General features: G+C 45.0%; 1 protein-coding gene across 1 annotated transcript; it reads left to right on the top strand.

The window, feature by feature from the left end:
* Nucleotides 1-8,124: 8,124 nt before the first annotated feature.
* LOC307160748 (extracellular calcium-sensing receptor-like) lies at nt 8,125-11,849 on the top strand (the record flags this gene model as incomplete). The annotated part of the gene is made up of 6 exons (XM_079874933.1): nt 8,125-8,333; nt 8,587-8,875; nt 8,961-9,716; nt 9,811-10,038; nt 10,659-10,782; nt 10,936-11,849. The coding sequence occupies 6 exons, from the start codon at nt 8,125-8,127 to the stop codon at nt 11,847-11,849; spliced, it is 2,520 nt and encodes an 839-aa protein (XP_079731059.1).
* Between the last annotated feature and the right edge of the window lie 13,318 nt (nt 11,850-25,167).

The raw sequence follows: 25,167 nt of genomic DNA, 5'->3' as shown, positions 1-25,167 counted from the left end.
ATAAATATTGCATAAATATGAATAAGTTCAATCAAATTGTCTCAAAATTCTAAATTAAAAAGAATAAATATTATAGAACAAAAATAAATTGCATTGGTTTTTACTGGGATGGAGGAAGTTTCATTTTTAGGTGTCCGGTCATTTATGACCGGGAAGGCCCCCAGTGTGACTGCTAAACGAAGACCATCAGAGGGATATATATATATATATATATATATATATATATATATATATATATATTACCAAATTGGTTCACAGTTGGAAGCATCTCATTTTTTTTTTTTTTTTTTTTTTCACAAATTGTGCTTGCAAATTGTATAATATCCAAGGAAAACATGTCTAGTAATTGTGCAGTTAATTCTCATACTGTATTTTCAGTTTTTTGAATATGTATCCTCTCCCCAAATTTGTCACTAATAAAACACAATAAAAATTATTTAAAGAAAAGGCTTATATTTACCTTTTAATAGTTTGTTTACATCTACCTTGTAAATATATATTTTTATTAAAAAGGTTACAATTACAACAACAATTCAAGTGTAATCTTTCTTTGTAAAAAACTAAAGTATACATTTTATCATACATATTTCAAAGTTAAGGATTCATTACTTTGAATATAGCCTAGGCTACATTGGAACAAACACATAATAACATATTATTTGATTACTTTATTTTTGACAAAACATACTATATTTAACATATGAGCAAAAATTGGCAAACAAAAGCTTATTTGAGATGGCAGATATTTTACAGTAAAAATTTAGAATCTATCCAAAACTAGTCAACGAAATGTTGTCTTTCGTTTATATAAGAAATATAAATGTTAATTTGCAGTTTAATACATTGCTTATACAAATACATTTTATTTCAACATATTTCAGTCGATTTTTACTCATCTCAGTATAGCAATACAGTTTGCTAAAAGCGGATCATTCATTCACACACAGAAACGCGATTCAAATTTAAACTGTCTTTTTGCGAGTTGTGGTAAACGGCGCGCATCTCTGCCGTTCGTTCATTCACACACAGAAACGCGATTCACTTGAGAATGAAAAAACTTACTACAGTATTCCTCAGCTCAGCTGCATCCGTTGCTCCTCGAAATACCCGCACTTCTGAGGTACATTTTCCATTATTATTATTACGATAGTATTATTCCTCACAGCGCCGCGAGACGGTGTAAACAAGTACAATGATCTGAATAAACTTGATGTGTTTTCTCGAGCTGATATGGGGGCGTTCACAGTTTCCATCGATTGCCCATGGGATTGCCTCAGTCATTTGCGTTTGAATAGCGCGCGCTCTCCGTGGGACTGAGTATTCGCTGAGTTATTGTTCGTTTTCGGACGCGTTTCAGAATGGAATTCACTGACAGAGAGAAAGCAGAACTCGCATCATGTTTATTTTTCTTTATTTGGCAAAAAGCACAACACTTTGTTTTTATTGTGAGTATACACAAAAATAATACACACTTAACAGGATCGATTGATGTATGAAACTGGTTTGTAAGATCAAAGTCAACAGATTATTTGGAGTCTCGTTTGAACTGATAAGAAAAAAAGCAAGCAAATCACGCCGGCGTGATTGTCGACCCCAGGGGGTTAATGACGTATCAGTATCCAAAAAGGCAATCAGCTCATCAGTCTTTTATACTACTGTTGTTTCACACCGAAGTTAGGTTTGAATCTTCTTGATTGATGCAAGTTGTAACTTTTCCATAGTTTCCAAGATCCTTCTCAAGGCCTCCTAGATCCAAGCTGTCTGCCTTTTCATTTCCTTGAACTCCAAAAAGCTCAGCCAAGATGGCTGATTTCCTTTTAAGGTTCTAGGGGTAGAACCACAGTAGACCGTCTCAGTTACGTATGCAACCCTCGTTCCCTGAGGAGGGAACGGAGACGGAGTTACGTCCCAATTTCCCAGTTGACCCGAAGGCCCAGACAGATGAGGTGCCGGAGCACCAGGTCCCTGTGTTTGCAAACCTACTCTCGAGAGTGAGCTAGAATTAGCCAGTCGTCGAGATAGTTCAGGATGCGAACACCGTGTTGCCTGAGTGGCACAAGGGCTGCCTCGACGACTTTCGTGAAGACGCGAGGAGACAGGGGTAGCCCGAATTGAAGTATAGTGTACTGGTATGCCTGCACCTCGAAAGCAAACCATAGAAACGGTCTGTGTCAAGGTAAAAATGGAGACATGAAAGTACACATCCTTCAGGTCGATCGCTGCAAACCAATCCAACGGACGAACACATTCGCAACCCACCTGTCTTCTTGGGTACAATGAAATGGGGGCTGTAAAAGCCAGACTTCATTTCGGCTGTAGGGACGGTCTCGATCGCACCCTTCGCCAGTATGGTGGCGATCTCTGCACGCATGACAGGCGCATTGCCACCCACCATGGTATAGCGGACTCCCCGGAAGAGGGGAGGAGACTGTGCGAACTGAGTCGCATAGCCGAGCCTGATGGTTCTCGCGAGCCAGCGGGACAGATTGGGAAGCTGTAACCAGGCTCCCAAAAACTGATTGTCAGTTCTTTCTTTAACCATATTAAGTGCCTATATTTAACAAAAGAAACATATTTAACAAAAGATTCTCCCCCAGCCCTGGACCACACAAGTGGACATCACCTGCCCAGGGAGCGTGCGGTCACCTTTGTCGCCCGTAGAGCGAGGTCGGTGGTGGCACGCAGCTCTTCCATGAGCCCTGGATCAGCCCTACCCTCGTGCATGTCTCTGAGCACCCTGGCCTGGTAGACCTGGAGGATGGCCATAGCATGCAGTGAGGAGGCAACATGCCCTGCAGCTCTATAGGTCTTCACCACCAGAGTAGACGAGAACCTACAGGCTTTGGAGGGGTGTTTAGGATCACCACGCCAGGTAAAAGTGCTCTGGGGACACAGCTGCATCACCACAGAGCGTTTCATCGGGGGGACCCCAGTATACCCTTTAGCTGCGGCCCCGTCAAGGGTAGAGAAGGCGGAAGAGGTCAATGAACGATCACAGGAAGTCAAAGGAGACTTCCAGGACCTCATGACCTCTTCATGCACCTCCGGGAAGAAAGGTATTGGGGGCCGCTCCCAAAAACCATTTGTCCAGCCTTGAGCGCTCGGTACAGGGTGGAGGGACCCACTCTAGGCCGATGCTCGCAGCTGCCCGGGAAAGCATGGCAGTCAACTCTGGATCAGACTCGGGCAGAAGGCCTTGTCCACGAGACACGCCTATGCTCTGAAGTGGAACCTCTTCATCACCTGGTGTTCTTCTCGCCGAGAAGATCCCAGAAATTGCTCGATCAGGTTGGTGCTCTCTTTCCTCCAAGAAGGGTTGGAACGAAAGCTGTCTCCTTCCACCCTGAAGGTTTACGTGGCTGCGATCTCTGTGCACCATGACCTTGTGGAGTCAAAAATGGTGGGACAGCATGGCCTGGTCGTCAGGTTCCTAAGGGCTTTCCTCTTATACCCTCTTGGGACCTCGCAGTGATCTTATCTGCCCTGCAGAGAGCTCCCTTTGAGCGATCAGTTGAGCTTAAGTTCCTGTCTATGAAGACAGCGCTCCTGGTCGCTTTGGCCTCCATCAAGAGGGTAGGGGACCTGCAGGCATTTTCGGTTGACGAACCGTGCCTAGAATTCGGGCTGGCTATCTCTCACTTGATCTTGAGACCCCGGCCTGGTTACGTGCTCAAGGTATCCTACCACTCCTTTCAGGGATCAGGTGGTGAACCTGCAAGCGTTGCCTTCGGAGGAGGCAGACCCAGCCTTGGGACTGTTCTGTCCAGTACGTGCCCTCCATGCTTACGTAGACAGAACACAGTGTTTCAGGACCTCAGTCCAGCTCTTTGTCTGTTTTGGTGGGAAGCTGAAGGGAAAGGCTCTCTCTAAGCAAAGGTTGTCTCACTGGATAGTGGACGCCATTGTCTTGGCTTACCAGATGCAGAATCGTCCATGCCCCCAAGGGGTGAGGGCACACTCCACCAGGAGTGTGGCTTCCTCCTTGGCTTTAGCGCATGGCGCCTCGCTAACAGACATCTGTAGAGCTGCAGGCTGGACGACACCCAACACTTTCGCGAGATTCTATAATTTCCGAATAGAGCCAGTGTCCTCTCATGTATTCGCTTCCACTAGCCAGTAAGTAGGACCTGCTCGGTGTCATCGCTTGCTGTGCGATTCCACTCCACGGACTGGATACGTGCACTATTCCACTCAGATGAGTTCTCCTTAGACCCTGAGTTCCTCCTGCACTGTCGATGTCATCACCAGAGTGCATGCCCGGTTGGTCAGCCCTCGGGATTGGCTAGGGGCTTCCATGTGCATGGATCCCCGCTTGGGCAATCCCCACATGTGTATTTCCAAGGTAAGTCTCCCCAAGCACGTGTTTTCCCTCGGCAAGACCTCTTGCCATCTCGAGGTTGAAACATTCCACCCTGTGGGCTAGATACTCTTGAGTTTTCCATATGCATCCCACTCTCGGGTCATATGTGTATTCTAAGTCCTTCCTATGGGTAAGTGCTGTGTTACATATTCCACCTGGGATATGCCACCCAGTGTACCTTGATATTCTTGCGTTAAGCCTAGCCCTTCGTCCGTGCTAGTCTCATGACAGGGAGCTCAGACTTGCGCAGGGCACTGGAAGACAGCCGCTGTGGCGCGACCCCCATGACTGAACGAAAGGGAACGTCTCGGTTACGTATGTGTAGCAAGGTTAAATGTTGTGGGAAGGAGGCGGGAACCAGCGAGCATTCAACAACTTTAACCCTCTGGGGTCTGGGGTGTTTTTGGGGTCCTTGAGATGTTCTGACATGCCCTGACATTTGTGCTTTTTTCAGTTGCTTATAAACATATTAATGGCAAAAAAAAATTACACACTATTTAGCACAAACAGGGCTACCATAATATGTGAGCAACAAGAATGTACATGTCTGCATTTTTGAGAGAATAATGTTTATGCGTGGTTATTGAAAAAACTAAAAACTAAAGTTTCTGAAATAAGGCCACAAAACACATACTAAATATGTGGCAATAAGACTTTTGACTAATGGATTTCATCGCCTAGTGTTTTTTCTTCAAAATGATATGAAAATCATCCTGCCTAATCATCCACAAAAAAACGATACATTGATTTTAGTTTTGTGAAACACTTAGTTTGGAAAGCCAATATGCGGATGGGGCGTAAACGCTCCAACAGCATCATGCATATGTAGTAGTTCACACCTGGTGAGACTACGTCCCTGCATACTTAATGAGCCATTCATTCAGGTGACGTGTCACCTATAGCTAACTTAAATATACAAGCTTCATAAAAATGATCATTCTAGGAGAAAATTTCAGATGGCATTTAGAGGCTTTTGCATCTGAACTCTTCATATATACACACACACATATATATATGCATGCACATACATACTTTATAATCTTTTCAAAACTAGTCAACGTCTTTCAAAACTAAAGTATACATTTTATCATACGTATTTCAAAGTAAAGGATTCATTAGTTAGTTGATGACTTTATTTTTGACAAAACACATACAGTATATATTCCTCATCTCAGTATAGCAATAGAGTTTGCTAAAAGCTGTTCATTCAATACAGCAGTATTTGAAAATCGATCATATTTTGTAAAATTACATTTATATTTGCATTTATGTCAAAACCTAGACACTTTTAAACATCAAAAGGACATTTATTAATATGTATTCGTGTCAAAATGACAAATAAACAGATTTTCCTATTCAATTTTGCATGGAAACGCTTCCAAGACGCTTGCGTGTCGCGTGAAAAATAGGCGTCGGTTCTATTTCTAGAATGCACGCGTTTTCCACGCGGCTCATGCCGCGCCTGAGACGCGCGTCTCACACAGGCAGTGTGCAAACTCTAAACTGTTAACATGGATGGGAGCCGAAATAAAAACGGACACGCCACGCAGCTGAGACGCTTACGCCACGCATCCAGTGTTTCACCGGCCTTATCCAGCGGATGTGGGCGTTTCACAGGTTTGTATGGATCGCCTCACATTTGCGTTTGAATAGCGCGGTCTCCGTAGGCGGAGTCACATTAAAACTTAATTAGCTGAGATGAGAACGACTGACATCTCTCTCTTTACATACATATTATATAAACTGTGAATATTTGTTTTTTATAAAAATTACTTCATTTGAAAGAAGATAATTCAAGCTTCATGCCTGTGTGACTGTATGCCTGTTTGACTGAGTATTCGCTGAGTTACAGTTCATTTTCGGACGCGTTTCAGAATTGACTTCACTGACGGAGAGTAGGCAGAACTCGCATCATGTTTATTTTTCTTTATTTGGCGAAAAGCACAACACTTTGTTTTTATTATGAGCATACACAAAAAAAATACACACTAAACAGGATCGATTGATGTATAACACAAGCATATAAGATAAAAATTAATTTTTTTTTTTTTTTTTTTTTTGCACTCATACGAAAAAAAACGAGCCTATCGCGCCGGCGCGATAGCCGACCTCAGGGGGTTAATAAAAAAATAAATAAACAAATACAAAACGAAAGTAAAGACAGCAGCCCCTCACGGACGACTGCTGTCATATATAATAAAACATAACACAACATAAAATCCAGGTCTGGCCTCTCTCGATCTTCACTGTCGTCACTCCTCCTTTAATGCTTCCGCTCCTCCTTGAGAGATACGAGACCGGTGCGTCTCATAGATGTCGCTCATTATCAATCATGCCTCTCGTCCTGCTCACCACAGTATGTAACCCTCGTTCCCTGAGGAGGGAACAGAGACGTTACATCCCCCTGCCACAACGCTGTACCACTGGTATCAGCCGGGAGTTCAGTCTCGGCTCCTCAGCATAACATGATGCGAGATTGCCGCACTGCTCCTTTTATACCCACGCGGTGGGGCAGTGTTGCGCTATGCAAAGACCCATTGTGATAGGCTTCTAAGCAAATCCCAGTGTTGCGCTATGCAAAGACCCATTGTGATAGGCTTCTAAGCAAATCCCCCATTTTGTCAGTCACTGACGTAACGTCTCTGTTCACTCCTCAGGTAATGAGGGTTACATACGTAAACGAGACGTTCCCTCCATGAGGTTTACACTAGTAACCGAAACATTTCAGCTTGACAGTGACGATATGAAGGACTTACATATTTCATTAACAAAATTCCCTTTCTGTGGGGAACATACACTGCCCAACCAAAAAATAAAATAAAATCATTGTTTGGATTTAAATAGGCAAATGCTTATCATTGGATAATTGCAGTGATTATTATGTTTCTAGCATGTTATATGTTTGGCAACAGTTCTTCTAACCCTATTTGATGGAGTGTATAGCTTTTAATTTCTTAAACAACCATGTGGGAAGACACATCATGGCCATATTTCAGGATGACAATTTCAAGATTTATCAGGCTCAAATTGTGGAAGAATGGTTGGACTTTTTTTTTTTTTTTTTTTTTTTTGGCCGGGCAGTGTAATTCATTCAAAAAAGAGGCCTTGTGTATAACAAAATGCATTTTCTGAATTAGCATGTTAAAAAATATCCACAAATTGTTAATTCTGTGCATGAAACAATCAATTAATACTTACCCTCGCACACCTGCAGGTAATATATATCAGTACTTGCAAAAGTATCAAAATTGCTTTATTCAGCGTTTCGGTCCTATGGCCTTGTATATGCCTGATGAAGGTCATGGGACCGAAACACTAAATAAAGTTATTTTGATACTTTTGCAAGTACTGCTAGTGTGTGGGACTTTCTTTTGTTCTTCATTCTGTGCACGAGAAACATATCTCAATGAAAGAATTAGTTCAAAAATGAGTATGTGCTTCCTGTTATGTTACTTTACTGAAACCTTACTTAAACTGCAGGGCCTTCTTGAAAACACAGAAATACATATATATATATATATATACTGGTGTAAGTTCAATGCAGTAACATAAATATTTACTACTGCAAAAGTATACTTTCAAGCAACCAAGTGTGACTGTATATAGATAAAACAAATTCTAACATAAAAACATGACTCATGCCCTACCCTGTGAGGTCATTGGCTACATTCTTAATCATTCATCCATACTAATTATGTCTATAAAAGTGCAAATACTGTCAAGTAATTTGCATTTGGCAGCCACAGCTGAGCTCAATGGTTAGAATGCTTCTCTTTCTTTACATATTCCTGGTTTTCCATCAACTTCATACCAAGGCGGGAAACACTCTTTGCCGAATGATAGGAGAACCTAAGTCCCCGCTGCTTTCCAAGAACGGAGACATAACCATTGGTGCACTTTTTGCAATACGCAGTAAAGAAACTTTACCATCATTTCAGTTTACACGAAAACCTCAGCTTCTGTCATGCTCCAGGTTTGTTACATTAGACGCATTATGTCAGATAATGTTTTTAAAACAAACAGATATTTTAAATGAAATCTTAAATGCATTATATTTATAAATGTATTGTATAACAGCAAACTATTATAATATTTGAAATGTTATAATATTTCAAACATGAGTATCTGAATTTTTTTTTTTTTTTAAACTGAAAGCAAAAAATATTGTTCACTTTTCTAACTTTTTATTTTTATTAATTGTTATTAATAGTTTAATGTTTTCACAGTGTGAATTTAAGAGATTTCAGGATGGCTCAAATTATGATTTTTGCAATTGAAGAGATTAACAGAAGTGAAAGTTTGCTCCCAAATGTTTCTATTGGTTATCGGATTTATGATACCTGTGGTTCAAGACTGTCTGCTATGAGTGCAACTATGGGGCTGATGAATGGGCCAGAGTTTTCTGCTGAGTATAGATGCAATGGACAGTCTCCTATACATGCTATCATTGGAGAAACTGAGTCTTCTGCCACAGTGATTCTGTCCAGAACTACAGGACCTTTTAAAATTCCAGTGGTAAGGAGTAGACACCAGACATTTTACAAAATCACCACACTGATGACTGTTTCAATGTTTGTTTGTTCTTTGTTTATTTTTCTAGATAAGTCACTCAGCCTCATGTGAATGCCTCAGTAATAGGAAAGATTACCCCTCATTTTTCAGAACTATTGCTAGTGATTACCACCAAGGCAGAGCACTTGCATACATAGTCAAGCAATTAGGCTGGTCTTGGGTGGGAGCTGTGAACAGTGACAATGACTATGGAAACAATGTTATGGCCATATTTCTGAATACAGCTCAGAAAGAGGGGATTTGTGTGGAGTACTCTGTGAAATTCTACCGAACAGAGACTGAAAAACTCAAAAAAGTGGTCGACACAATTAAAAAAAGCACAGCAAAAGTGATTGTTGCATTTGTTTCACTTATTGAAATGGGCTTACTTATTGATCAGCTAAATATTCAGAATATTACAGGCTTTCAATTGATTGGAGGGGAGGGATGGATAACTGCAAAGAGTTTGATCACTCCAAAGAGTTTTCATGTGATGGGAGGGTCACTGGGGTTTGCATTTAGAAATATCAAAATTGACGAGTTTTCAGATTATGTTATTAAGGCATTCTGGGACACAGCTTTTCCATGCTCACAGATTGAGGGGAATTCTTCTCAATATGCATTAAGGTGCAGCAGATATCAAGATCTACTTACACTAAAAAAAAACAATGAAGATGTGCCTGAACAAAGATATGCAAGCAACGTCTACAAAGCAGTTTATGCTGTGGCTTATTCTCTACACAGTTTATTGAAGTGCAAAGAACAAGAAGGGTGTGAGAAAGGTCTGACAATACAACCAAAACAGGTAAAAAAAAAAAAAAGAAAGAAAGAAAGAAAGAGAGAAAGTGTTAATAGCCTATGCCTCAAAAATAATGTACCAAAACTGTCTTTTTCAATAGGTGGTTGAAGCTCTAAAAAAAGTAAATTTTACCGTAAAGTTTGGAGATCATGTGTGGTTTGACAGCACTGGTGGTGCAGTAGCCCATTATGAAGTCGTGAACTGGCAGCAGGACTCAGATGAATCATTCCAGTTTAAACCAGTGGGTTACTTTGATGCCTCACTTCCCCCTGACCAGAGCTTTATGCTTAACACTAAAAATATTATTTGGGCTGGAGGACATCTGGAGGTAAATGGCAATCTGTTTGTACTACAGGGTGTGTTTAATTTACAGTAAATGTAATATCAATTTTTTTTTAAAATAAATAAATACTTGTCCTTCATGAAAGACAAAAAAATACTTCATCATAGCACTACAAAGATACTTCAAGCTCTGCACCTATTTAAAGTTTAGGGCACAACAGTATAAAAAATATTCCATTGGCTTCATGTTATGCTTTAACAATGCAAGATTCTGTTCTCAATAATATTGACAAATTAATGTTCTTTTTTTTTTCGAGTCAGTATAAATAACTATAGGTAACACTTTACAATATGTTTCACTAGTTAACTTTAGTTAACTACTTTAGATAACATGAATTATGAACAAGATTATACAGCATTTATTAATGAAAATGAATGTTGATTTCAACATTATTAAAATCTTTAAAAATAAAATTAGGTAATGCACTGTGAACTAACATGAACAAAGAAAGAACAACTGTATTTTTATTAACTAACAATAACAAAGACTAATAAATACTGTAACAAATGTTTTGTTCATTGTTAGTTCATGTTCATTAATACATTAACTTATGTTTACTAATGAAACCTTATTGTAAAACTATGTATAATGTATTTTCTATTTAGAAGCCAAGGTCTGTGTGCAGTGAGAGCTGTCCTCCAGGCACTAGGAAGGCTGCACAGAAAGGAAGACCTGTCTGCTGTTATGACTGTATTCCATGTGCAGAAGGAGAAATCAGTAATGAGACAGGTAATATTCAGCCCATCTCACAGTTTCATAGAAAATTATTTAGTTGCTCTTTTTGTGTTCTTATTTTGCTGTTCAGGATGCAGTATCTTGTCAAAGGAGTTCATAAATGAAAACATTTTCCCCTAACTATAGTGATCACAACTTCCTTTCCAGATTTAAATAACTGCAAGCAGTGTCCAGGGGAATACTGGTCTAATGCTGAGAAAAATAAATGTGTGTTAAAGGCTATAGAGTTTCTGTCATTCACAGAAGTTATGGGTATAGTGCTAGTCTTTTTCTCACTGTTCGGAGCAGGATTAACTGTGCTGGTGGCCATCCTGTTTTACAGCAAGAAGGACACCCCCATAGTAAAAGCCAACAATTCAGAGATTAGTTTCCTGCTGCTCTTCTCATTGACTCTGTGTTTTCTCTGTTCACTTACTTTCATTGGTCGGCCCACTGAGTGGTCCTGTATGTTGCGTCACACAGCGTTTGGGATCACTTTTGTCCTCTGTATCTCCTGTGTTCTGGGGAAAACAATAGTGGTATTAATGGCCTTCAAGGCCACACTTCCAGGAAGTAATGTCATGAAATGGTTTGGGCCTTCACACCAACGACTCAGTGTTCTTGCCTTTACACTTATACAGTTTCTTATCTGTGTGCTTTGGCTAACAATATCTCCTCCATTTCCCTACAAAAATATGAAACATTACAAGGAAAAGATCATTCTTGAGTGCAGTCTGGGCTCTACTATAAGTTTCTGGGCTATTCTGGGTTATTTTGGCCTACTTGGTGTCTTGTGTTTCATTTTGGCTTTTCTGGCTCGCACGCTGCCTGATAACTTCAATGAAGCCAAATTCATCACATTCAGTATGCTCATATTCTGTGCTGTATGGATCACATTTATCCCATCTTATGTCAGTTCTCCTGGAAAATTCACTGTAGCTGTGGAGATATTTGCCATTTTAGCCTCAAGCTTTGGTTTACTATTCTGCATATTTGCACCTAAATGTTATATCATTCTGTATAAGCCTGAGCAAAATACAAAGAAACATCTGATGGGAAAAACAACATCTAAGTCCTACTGACAAATAAAATTACGTCTATATTAATATTGCAACATGTTGGTGTTTTTTCTTTTATGTTTTTATTATTTATTTAAAGACAAAAGATTTAGTAAATTCATGAAAAACCATTTGCTTATAAACTGATAAAAACAGACTTTTATATTAAACAAAATATAATGCAGTGGTACAAGCTATATAAAAAATAGTACCTTTAATGCAAAATGTAAAATAATAATAATAATCCATTCTGAGGTTATACTGCACTGTAAAATTAATTTATGTTTACTTAATTGAATTAAGGCAATGAGTCTGCACAATATAACCAAGTAATCTCAACTTTCATCTCAACTGTCATTTATGTCTTATTTACTAATGTTAAAAGCATTCCTTACTTATATTGAGTCACATTTACATTTTGGTAACTTAAATGAATCTGTGATTTGAGGAACAGGGACAGTAAAGCTTACTTAAATTAAGTTACAGTATATAATAAAAATAATACTTATTATAATTATACTTATCCTTATCATTTTCTGTAGTTTCAAACACATGGTAACTAGTAAAACACACAGCTCTCCATTCATAATTGTCACAACACAGAAGGAGACAGACAGGTGTTAAGGTACAAAAAGTGTTTATTAAGCAGAGTGGTGGTGAAACAGCGGGAACCAAACGATGGTGACTTGCTGAATGATGGTGGTGACTTAGCTGGCGATGACTGAAGTGGATTCTCGGTGCAGGTGACGAGTGAACACGAAGACAGTTCTGGGTCAGGATAACGGATGGAAGAAGGACAGAAGACTGGAGACTTAGCGAGACTATCACAGGTAAGTAGAATGGTAAGGAGTTTGTTAAGCAGTGGTAAATGCGACGAGACCAGACTCTGAGGTGAAGGTAAAGCATGTAGATATAGGCTGTGTTGATGAGGGAGTGCAGGTGCAGCGAGTCAGTAATCTGGTGATTGTGAACGAGTGGGTGGGTCCTGGTGATGTTTGGGCCTGTGACGGTGTGGCTGACTCTTATTTTGCAAAATGCTTTACCAAACAGCAGAAACAGCTGAATCAATGGACAAAATTTGAATATAAACATGAACACACAAGAGGTTTCCTCTCCATGTAAACCTGGTTCTCTTACGAGAGGTCTCTCGTACTGCGTAAGGTATCTTACGCTAGGGGAAAATCCTTTTTCCGCGAGATATTGAAGCCAAAAATTATCCTTAATTTTGAAATAATGCAAAACGCGTTGCAGCAGCATGCAGACATAGGCGAGACAGCTCGCGCGCCTATTGGCTGGTCTGCGGCAACTGCAGCAGCCTATCGAGCGAGGCCTGGCGTGACGCCAGACCCAATGAGGGTGCTTCGCGCCCGCTGCGTCACGTCCCGCCGAAACGGGCGTGGTCTAGGCCTATAAATATCGCTCGCAGGCAGCTATTATCTGATTTTTCATCCTTCAAGCGAAGCACACGCATCGCTGGAGCTGGAGAGAAGCCGCGCCGTCGAGAGAGAGCATCTTCAGCGGGACGAGTCACTGAAGTCGCTGGCCGCGCCGCCTTCCTTGCCTTCCTGCTGCGCTTTCCGGCGCCTATATCCTTTCATTCTCTGTGTTATTTGTGTGTGTGCGTTGCCAACGCGACACACATTCTAAAAGAGCTAGCGTCTTTTTAAAGATGCCTTCCTGCAGCTCGTGCAGAACCACACTCAGCGACGGGGACCGCCATGTCATCTGCGTTTCCTGCCTGGGTGAGGATCATGCAGCTCTCGCGCTCGCTGAAGGCGGCTGCCCTCACTGCGAGCTACTGCCCATGGCGACTCTGCGGACTCGCCTGGCCTCTTTCGCCGAGACTGCTCCCCCGCCCACCGCGGCATCGCGCCGTAAAAAGCGCCGTGCCCAGCGGGTCCCGGAACCTTCCCCCAGCCGCCAAAGCTCGCCGGTTCGCCCGCCTGCTTCGCCGGCTTCTTCAGCCTCTCTTCCCGACGGACAGCGGCCGCCGTCCGCCGCCGCTTCCGTTGACATCGCTGAGGAGGAAGCCCTGCTGGGAGAGGAGGATTCCTGTTCTATCCTGGCGTCAGGCAGTGAGGATTGGGCGAGCTCTGAGGACCTCGCGCCCCCTGCCCGCACTTTGTCAGGCAAGAGAGCGTCCATTGAGATGGAACTCATGCGAATACTCGCACAGGCCGTGGCGAGCCTCGGCCTCGAGTGGTCTTCGCCCGAGCAACCCGCTCGCAACCGGCTGGATGGCTGTTTCCTGCCTGGGGATCGCGCTTCGCCTGCGTCCAGACCAGCGCCTTTTCTTCCTGAGTTACACGAAGAAGTCGCTAAGTCCTGGAACACTCCCCATTCAGCTAGAATGCGTCCTTCTGTTTCTCTGGCATTCTCTGCAGTTGACGATGCCAAAAACAGAGGATATCATTCGCTGCCGCCGGTCGAAGAGGCGATTGCGGCCCACTTTTGCCCGCCCTCCTCTGGACGGCGTGCTAACCTGGCCCTACCCTCTAAAGCTTGCCGCACAACGTCAAGTCTGCTCCGCCGCGCTTTCTCCGCCGCCGGGCAGGCTGCGTCTGCGCTGCACACCATGGCCACACTTCAGATCTTCCAGGCCGATCTCCTCCGAAGGCTGGACGAGAAGGGACCTGAAGCGATCTGTGTGCCGGACTTAAGGAGCGCCACGGACCTCGCTCTCCGTGCCACTAAGTCCGCGGCTCAGGCTATTGGGCGTACGATGGCTTCTCTCACTGTTACTGAGAGACACCTCTGGCTGACGCTCTCGGACATGGCCGATTCAGAGCGCGCCGCCTTCCTCGACGCCCCGCTTTCTCCCGCCGGTCTCTTCGGATCCTCCGTGAAGGACTTCGCTGAGAGATTCGCCGAGGTACAGAAAGCATCTCAGGCTATGAAGCACTTCCTGCCGAAGCGCTCCAGTTCTGCTGCAGGCCGTGCGAAACCGTCTGCGCAGAGCTCTCAGCCCCAGCCGCCGCCCACTGCCGCTGCTCCGCAGCGCCGCCAGGCCCGAAGCGCGAGACCGCGCTCCCGCTCATCCGGCCGCCGCCCCACCATGCGCGGCCCGCGGCCCAGGATTGTGGTAAAGCCCGAGGCCCCGAAGTCGTCCTAGCACGCCTAGGAAAACGACGGTGTTCAAGTCCCGCTGCGGCCGGACTTCCACCAAAACTATTCGCTCGTCCAGTTCCAGAAAATGTGACTGTTCCAGTGTATTATGCAGTCAACAAGCCGGTTCTGTCGCCCGCTTGCCTGCACACAAAAGCTGTTTTTACGGCTACCCAGATAAATCCCCAAGAGAGTGTATTTTTTGGTGTCCCGGCCAGATCAATTGCGCTTCAAACGTTGTGAATGTGCCCACTACCCAGTGCCCACATATACCACGTTGTGCATGTCTCACGGTTTCTGTAAAAACGAAACCAACAGGCATTCGCTTCACTCAAGCGAAAAATGCTTTCAGTGTAATGAATGTGCCCGCCGTCCCGCGCCCACATCTACACACAGACATGACAGTTCCTACGGGACTCGCCCAGCCCTCCCCCTCTCGGTTGACCACCGTAAGGGAGTCGAGCGCGGGCAATCTGCCCGCTGTTATCAGCGCGCCCCCTCCCTCAAATGTCACGAGCGCGACGACTATGTTGCAATGCACCGAAGCATCTCTATCGCAGAGCGAACGGAGCGAGCTTCGTCTTCAACCCCTAGCTATTCATGCGGATGCATGGGCAAAGCTGCCCGGGGTTTCGAAGTGGGTGCTAGACATTATAGAAAGAGGCTATTCGCTGCAGTTTTGCCGACGCCCTCGCCGTTATATGGCGCGCGTCAAGACCACGGTAAAAACAGAAGTAGCACATTTACTTCGAGCCGAAGTGACGAAACTATTGAGCAAAGGGGCTATAGAGCCTCTCTCTCAAGTTCAGAGCGAAGGAGGGCTATACAGCAGATACTTCCTGGTACCCAAAAAAGACGGGGGTCTCAAAACCAAAATAGATCTAAGGCAACTGAACAAAGTGCTTGTGAAGCGACAGTTCAGGATGCTCACGACCAGGAAAATCCTCGCGCACATTCGCCGAGAAGACTAGTTCGTGTCAATAGATCTGAAGGACGCGTATTTTCAGATACAAATAGCGTCACGTCACAGGCGATTTTTGAGATTCGCCTTCGAGGGCCAGGCATATCAGTACACAGTCCTGCCGTTCGGTTTGTCCCTGGCACCCCGTACATTTACGAAGTGCATGGACGCGGCGCTCGCGCCCCTCAGAATGAAGGGCTTGCGAGTGCTGAACTATTTGGACGATTGGCTGATCCTAGCGCAATCTCGCTCAGTGCTCGTAGAGCACACGACCATGTTACTCGATCACCTCGAGAAATTAGGTCTCAAAGTCAATTGGGCGAAGAGCTCCCTGTCTCCCAGTCAGAAGATTTCTTTCCTGGGCACAGAGCTGAACTCACTGTCTATGATAGCGCGTCTATCACCACAGCGCGCGGTGGACGTTCAGCGCGCAGCGAGCTCTTTTCGCTGCGGCGCTTCTGTCCCGCTCAAGAAATTTCAGAAAATGCTGGGTCTCATGGCCTCAGCATCCTCAGTGCTCCAGCTGGGCTTGCTCCGCATGCGCCCACTGCAGTTCTGGCTGAAAGCGCGAGTCCCACGCCGAGCGTGGAAGTCCGGTTCGCTTCATCTCAAGGTCAATCAGAGCTGCATTGCGGCTCTGAAACCTTGGAAAGTGGAATGATGGTACCGGTCAGGTGTAAGCCTGGGGACTTCCTCGAGGGTGAGGGTGGTGTCTACGGACGCATCCACCTCGGGATGGGGAGCGCAGCTCGAGGGCAGACCGTTCTTTGGCCATTGGTCAGAACGCGAGAAGCTCCTGCACATAAACTGCCTCGAAATGTTGGCAGTGGACAACACGTTGACGCGTTTTCGTCCCCAAATAAAGGGACACCACGTTCTGGTCCGGTCGGACAATATGTCAGTGGTGTCCTACATAAATCGCCAGGGCGGCCTCAGGTCCAGAAACCTGTACATGCTAGTGAAACGCCTCCTGGTGTGGGCTCAGTACAATCTGCGCTCGCTGAAAGCAGCGCATGTGCCGGGGCTCCTGAACATAGGACCAGACAGACTGTCCAGGAACAATGTTCCGGCAGGCGAATGGTCTCTACACCCACAGACAGTCCAGCTGCTGTGGAGGAAATTTGGCAGAGCGGAAATAGACCTGTTTGCGTCTCAAGAAAACGCTCGCTGCCCGGAGTTTTTCTCCAAGAGCAGGGACGCGCTGGCACATGTGTGGCCCCGCCGCCCGCTCTATGCTTTTCCCCCCGTCTCTCTCCTGCCTCAGGTGATAGAGCGGATAAGGGAAGAAGGATGTCCAGTACTGCTCGTAGCGCCACTCTGGAAAAACCAACCTTGGTTCCCAGCTGTGATGCAGCTAGCGAGCACTGTCCCGTGGCCAGTGCCAGTGAGGAGAGACCTCCTCTCCCAGGCTTACGGCTCGATATGGCATCCTCACCCGGAACTGTGGTCCCTTCATGTCTGGGCCATCAACGGGTACATGCTGAGCTCCCTAAGGGAGTGATGAACACGATCACACAGGCTAGAGCTCCGTCTACTAGACGCCTCTACGCATCGAAATGGTCAGTGTTTGCGGGCTGGTGCACAGCCCGTGACGTGTCACCCACAGTTTGTGGAGTGACGGAGGTGCTTTCCTTCCTACAAGAGCTGTTGGAAAAAGGTAGAACCCCTTCCACGCTCAAAGTCTACGTGGCGGCTATAGCAGCGTTCTCTAGAACAACGCTTGGTCAGTCAATAGGAAGGAACGATTTAGTTATTCGCTTCCTCAGAGGAGCTAAGAGACTGAATCCTCCCAGACCTCCCTCAGTCCTTATGTATGGGACCTTTCTACGGTTCTGGAAGCCATGAAAGGTGGCCCATTCGAGCCATTGCAGACGATTGATCTGAAACACCTGTCTTTTAAGACCGTGTTTCTGCTGGCTCTCGCTTCGGTGAAGCGCATAGGGGACTTACACGCGCTCTCAGTGAGCACGACGTGCATGGAGTTTGGGCCGAATGACTCAAGGGTTATACTCAAACCTAAGCATGGTTATGTTCCAAAATCTCTCAACACACCGTTTAGGGCGCAGGTTATTTCCCTGTCTGCCCTACCGGTCCCTGATGAGGAAAGAGACGCGAACCTCCTTTGCCCAGTCAGGGCGCTGCGAGCTTATGTGTCTCGCTCGTCTGCTTTTAGACAGACAGAGCAGCTCTTCGTTTCGTTCAGCGGGCGTTCTAAGGGACTAGCCGCGTCGAAACAGAGCCTATCCTAGCATACACTTCCAAGGGCGAGCAGTGCCCTTTGGGTGTCATAGCGCACTCCACGAGAGGCATGGCCTCCTCGTGGGCTTGGTCGAGTGGGATTGCCTTGCAAGATATTTGTACGGCGGCGGGCTGGGCCTCCCCGTCTACATTTATAAGGTTCTATAACCTAGAGGTTCCCGCCCTGCAGGCCAGGCTGCTGTCGGTCTTGTTACCAGTATTGTCTGTCCTAATACTATCAGCCCAGAATGCTGTGTCTGCTGAGCGCAGCTCATTGATCGACAGCGTAAAGTGATAGCACTAAATGTGTGCGGGTAGAATGTGTAAGACCCATTTTTCCACCAGTTCAGGCCGTACCCCGCCCTGTCTGTGTGATGTATTAGCGTTTAAACGACGCTGCTATGTGTGGAAGAGTACGGTTTCAACCCCTCTCTCTTCCCGGACTCCCTGTGAGCTCCATGGGTGATTGTGCACTTTATGAATCCCGGGCTTTCGCCCTTGGATCTATGGTGTCAGATCCCTGCACGCACGGCGTTTTGCATTGGGTCCCCTAGCGTAAGATACCTTACGCAGTACGAGAGACCTCTCGTAAGAGAACGTACTCGGTTACTAACGTAACCTCGGTTCTCTCTAGAAGAGGGAACGAGTACTGCGTATCTTGCCGTGCATGCACACGCTCTGGTTGCTTCTATGATGAAAAACCAGATAATAGCTGCCTGCGAGCGATATTTATAGGCCTAGACCACGCCCGTTTCGGCGGGACGTGACGCAGCGGGCGCGAAGTACCCTCATTGAGTCTGGCGTCACGCCGGGCCTCGCTCGATAGGCTGCTGCAGTTGCCGCAGACCAGCCAATAGGCGCACGAGCTGTCTCGCCTATGTCTGCATGCTGCTGCAACGAGTTTTGCATTATTTCAAAATTAAAGATAATTTTTGGCTTCAATATCTCGCGGAAAAAGGATTTTCCCCTAGCGTAAGATACCTTACGCAGTACTCGTTCCCTCTTCTAGAGAGAACCGAGGTTACGTTAGTAACCGAGTACGTTTTGGTTCAAAATGTTCTGGATCAAAATGCATTGAACTGCCATCTCTGAATAAAGCCAAAATAACTTTAGCTAGTTTTATAACTGTATGAAGGCACTTACCTTAAGTGTATGTACATGGTAACTAATAAGAAACACTGCTGTACTTACCAATGGTGCATACATGGTAACTGGTTTGTACTTATAGACAAGTGTTGGGTAATAACAGGCACTTACTCACAGTGTCCGTATATGGTAACTAATAGATACATTACCGTACTTACTAATGGTACATGGTCACTGTGTAGTACTTACAGACAATTGTGGGTAATAATGGACACTTATTTATGGTAACTAGTAAGACACATTACTGTACTTCCTAATGGTATATACATGGTAACTATGTAGTACTTACAGACAAGTGTGGGTAATAACGGACATTTAATTACAGTGTATGTACATGTTAACTAGTGAGAAACAAATGTGCTTGCCAAAATGATTTGTGGTATTTGTAAGTTCATGTCCTCATGCATTGTAAGTTGGATGGGAACACTGCAGTTACTATGCAGCACGTCATAGTGTTAATACTTAGCAAGTACAGTCCTTTTAAGCAAGGCTTTTGACACATGACAACAGAGTATAGGCCAAATGCAAATATGAGTCTGGTAGATATTGTAAAGTGTTACCGATCTGTCAAAACACACATAATTATTAGGTTATGGATGTCATCAAAAATCCCTTTTGGACCAATCGGTTAAGTGAATCACTGTCCAATAAAGAATAGGTAAGTTGCAATAGTAATTACCATCCAGTATTCAATATGTATCTTGTACCATGCTTTACCCCCCAACCTGAGTAATCTGTAACTTACACTTTAACTAACTGGTATATTCACTAGTACGTTTATAGTAAGTACACGGAAATAGGACCGTAAAATAAAGTGCACCGTTGTACATAAACATTACATAGGAATTACCAGCTCTTTAACCTTTGTAAAAATAAGCTTAAGCATATTAACTAGCATAAGGACTTTAAAATAAGATGCACTGTTGTGGAGAGCAATTTAGCAATATAGCTGCAAGCAGCGATGACGGGCCCAAGCCCTGAAGCCACCGCCAGCCTGGTAGCTTTAGGGCAACTGTGCTCAAAAGACAATGTGCATTTTAATCTGGGAAATGTAAAAGAAAACAAACATCTACATCCATGAGATAATAAAACAATTTAGATGAATATGATGTCATAGGGTGTTATAGCTCACTTTCAATGAGTGAGAAGTTATCATATGCAGCTGAAAATTTTGTAAGTCCATAAGTTTTCACTTGAAGTTTTGTATTTATTTATTTATTTTATTACCATATTATCTCCTTATTATTACACAAATTATTCAAATTGATATAAAAAGTTAAGGCCTGGGAAATTTCTTATCCTGCAATGCAGAAAGCTGCAGACAGCAAATAATGGGTTAAACTCGAAACCAGCAACCCCCCCCCCCCCCCCCCCCCCTCTCTCTCTCTCTCTCTCTCATCTCTCTCTCTCTCTCACACACACACACACACACACATTGTGAAGGTTTAGAAATTATTTTTATTAATCTAATTATTAAACTATTTATATAAAATTATGTTGTAAGTGCACTTTACATTAACTGGTTATATGCCATTCAAACACAGAAAAATACTTTTCTTATCCTCTAATGCAGGCAAAACTACACAGCAATGAAAAAGTTGAATTCTAAACCATCAATAGTGTACAATAGACTCTCTCTCTCTCTCTCTCTATCTCTGTCACATCCATAAAAAGTCAGACAAGGTAGAGTGTAACAAACAAACAAACTTTATTAAGTGCAGAGTGAGCGATGCAGGATGAGATGAACGATGAAAGCAATGCTGATAAGGTGAACACTTAGCTCAACTTGAATAATGTCTTTGCAGGTGATGACGATGACAATGACGAAAGCAATGCTGATAAGGTGAACACTTAGCTGAACTTGAATAATGTCTTTGCAGGTGATGACGATGACAATGACGATGAAACACAGGGCGAGTCGATGATGGACAGAGACGATGGGAAACAACTGGACTTCGGGTAAGTAGATCCACAGGTAGGTAATGCAGGTAAGAAGTCTGAATCGTGTAGAGACGAGACCAGACACTGAGGTGCAGGAAACAGTGACTGATAAAGGGAGTGCAATCATGACGTGCAGGTGCAGGTGATCAGAACTCAGGTGACTGTGATCTGGTGGGCGGAGTGCAGTGATCAGGTGCAGTGGGCAGAAGTGATGGCTCTTTTGACTCCGTGACAGTACCCCCTCCTTCACGGTCGGCTCCAGACGGCCGGAAACTGCGATGACAGGGATGACCTCGACCTCTGGGTGCAGGACGAATAGGATGATCTTGATGAAACTGGGTTAGAAGGGAGGGGTCAAGTATGTTATCTCGAGCTACTCAGGAACGTTCCTCTGGACCGGGCACCCAGAGGTCCAATCCCTTCTAACCCAGTTTCCTTCTAACTCCCAATCGACCAGATATTCCAGCCAGTTGCCCCGTCATCGCGAGTTGATGGATTGGACTCTGTAGATGAGCTCTTCTTCTGCGACTTCGGGAGGAGGAGGTACTTCAGCTTCACCGGGTTCTGTGTGAGGAGGAGACAAAGGTTCAGAATAATGTTTCAGGAGGGAAACGTGAAAGGATGGTGATATACGATACTGTGCAGGAAGGTTGAGCCGGTAGGTGACGTTGTTGAGCTGCCTCTGGATGGTAAAAGTACCTATGTAGTGGGGACTCAGCTTACGGCAAGGTAGGCGAAGACAGATATCTCAGGTGGATAACCATACTTTTTGTCCAGGTTGATACTGTGGTGTCTCAGATCTTCGGGCGTTGGCTTGAGCTGTGTGTCTACGCACTGCCTGCTGTAGATGTACATAAGCTGAGTCCCACACCCTCTCGCTCTGCTCGAACCAGTGGTTAACAGCTGGAACCTCAGATGGCTCACCGGACCAGGGAAACAGGGGAGGTTGATATCCGAGGATACACTGAAACGGAGTAAGCCTGGTGGTAGACTGGCAAAGAGAATTCTGGGCATACTCCGCCCAGGGAAGGAACCGGCTCCAGCTGTTCTGGTTGTGGTGGCAGTATGACCTCAAGTACCTCCCGATCTCTTGGATCTTATGCTCAGTCTGGCCATTGGTCTGAGGATGATAACCGGAAGATAAACTGATGGAGACTCCGAGGAGCTTGAAGAAGGCTTTCCAGACACGGGAGATAAACTGAGGACCTCGGTCGGATACAATATCTTCAGGAAGGCCGAAATGACTGAAGACATTGTGAAAGAGTGCTTTGGCTGCTTCGAAGTCTGTAGGCAGACTCTTTAGAGGGATCAATTTGCAGGCTTTGGAAAATCGGTCGACAATGACGAAGATGCAGGTATTAGAGGGTGGAAGGTCAGTCATGAAGTCGATTCCCAGATGGGACCATGGGCGATGAGGAATTGGTAGTGGAACCAGTTTGCCTGCTGGCAGTCGATGGGGAGTGTTTGTGATGGCACAGACTGAGCAGCCCTTGAGATATCGGGAGATTTTTTGGGTCATAGAGGGCCACCAGTAGCGTTGACTGAGGAGCGAGAGGGTTCGCTGGCTACCTGGGTGTCCAGAGCCCGGAGAGGTGTGAACTGAGTCCAGAAGGGGTAGACGACAGGATGTTGGTACATAGATACACCATTCTGGACCTCCCGGCAGAGCAGGTTCAGTTTGTGTGGCTAGGCGAATGTCTTCGTCTATAGACCAGAGGATGGGACTGATGATCATGGCTGGAGGGAGGATGGGTTCAGGAGTAATGGATTCCAGATCAGGTTGATGAAGACGAGAGAGAGCATCGGCTTTGGAATTCTTGTGTCCAGGTCGGTAGTGACTAGGAAGTCGAATCTTGTGAAGAAGAGGGACCATCTGGCTTGACAAGGATTGAGACGACGAGCTTCTCTGAGATATTTAAGGTTTCTATGGTTGGTGATTACTTCGAATTTGTGTTTGGCTCCCTCCAGCCAATGTCTCCATTCCTCTAGTGCAAGTTTGATGGCGAGGAGATCCCTGTTGCCGATGTCATAATTCTGCTCCGCCGGGGACAGCTTTTTGTAGTAGAAGGCACATGGATGGAGTAGTGGGGGGTTCCCCTGCCGCTGCAAAAGTACCGCTCCCACTCCTGTAGATGAAGCATCCACTTCTACGGTGAACGGTAACTCAGGATCATGATGGATAATGATTATGGATAATGACGAAAGCTTCTTTGAGGGTGGCAAATGCAGTGGTGGCTTCTGGGTTCCAGGACAAAGACTTGGGCCGGGTTTTGAGGAGTGAAGTCAGGGGAGAGCTGAGAAGACTGTAGTTGTGAATGAATCTATGGTAAAAGTTTGCAAATCCGAGGAATCTCTGAAGTTCTTTGATGGTGATGGGTTGAGGCCAGGTCCGGATGGCTTCCACCTTCCTCTAGTCCAGGGTTCACCAATCTCGGTCCTGGAGGGCCGCTGTCCTGCAGAGTTTAGCTCCAACCAGCTCCAACACACCTGTTTGAAAGTTTCTAGTATGCCTAATGAGACCCTGATTAGCTGGTTCAGGTGTGTTTAATTGGGGTTGGAGCTAAACTCTGCAGGACAGCGGCCCTCCAGGACCGAGATTGGTGAACCCTGCTCTAGTCCATCTGGATTCCTCGTTGGTTTATGATGTACCCGAGAAAGTGGACAGTGGAGGTGTGGAACTCACATTTCTCTAATTTCAGGTAGAGATGTTGTTCTCTGAGGCACTGGAGGACCTGCTTTACATGTTGACGGTGTTCTGTAAGGTTCTTGGAGAATATCAGGATGTCGTCGATATAGACAATGACAAATCGATGAAGGAAATCTCGGAAAATCTCATTCATGTAACCTTGGAAGACTGGAGCATTGGACAGACCATAGGGCATGACACAGTATTCGTAGTGCCCAGAGGGCATCACAAAGGCCGTCTTCCATTCGTCACCCTTGCGGATACGAATTAAATTGTAGGCACTTCGCAGATCCAACTTGGAGAATACGCAGGCACCACATAGCTGTTCTAGGGCAGAGGGGACCAGAGGAAGGGGATAACTGTATTTGATGGTTTGTGAGTTGAGAGTCCGGTAATTAATGCATGGCCGCAAGCCTCCGTCCTTCTTCGCCACAAAAAAGAAACTGGAAGCGGCAGGGGACGTGGAAGGATGAATGAAATTCTGTCGAAGTGCTTCCTTGATGTACTCATCCATGGCCTTCTGTTCCGGGATGGACAGGGGATAGACTCGACCCTTGGGTAGAGTCGCCCCAGGTAGCAGGTCGATGGCACAGTCATATGGCCGATGTGGTGGTAATTGCGTTGCCAACCGCTTGCTGAACACATCCTGGAGGAATCTCCATCTTCTTATCGGAATCAGGACTCTCAATGGTGGTGGAATTCAAGGCGATGGACAAAGTTTCTGAACAGGACTGAGAAGGAGGACGAGGAACTTTGATCACGGGCGTTAACCCCCTGGGGTCGGCTATCGCACCGGCGCGATAGGCTCGTTTTTTTCCTTATGAGTGCAAAAAAAAAAAAAAAAAAAATTATTTTTTATCTTATATGCTTGTGTTATACATCAATCGATCCTGTTTAGTGTGTATTTTTTTTGTGTGTGTATGCTCATAATAAAAACAAAGTGTTGTGCTTTTCGCCAAATAAAGAAAAATAAACATGATGCGAGTTCTGCCTACTCTCCGTCAGTGAAGTCAATTCTGAAACGCGTCCGAAAATGAACTGTAACTCAGCGAATACTCAGTCAAACAGGCATACAGACACACAGGCATGAAGCTTGAATTCTCTTCTTTTAAATGAAGTAATTTTTATAAAAAACAAATATTCACAGTTTATATAATATGTATGTAAAGAGAGAGATGTCAGTCGTTCTCATCTCAGCTAATTAAGTTTTAATGTGACTCCGCCTACGGAGACCGCGCTATACAAACGCAAATGTGAGGCGATCC

Source organism: Squalius cephalus (assembly GCF_949319135.1).
Source record: "Squalius cephalus genome assembly, chromosome: 6".
NCBI lineage: Eukaryota > Metazoa > Chordata > Actinopteri > Cypriniformes > Leuciscidae > Squalius > Squalius cephalus.
The sequence above is the reverse complement of the archived record's forward strand: the minus strand, read 5'-3'. Positions and strand labels throughout refer to the sequence as shown.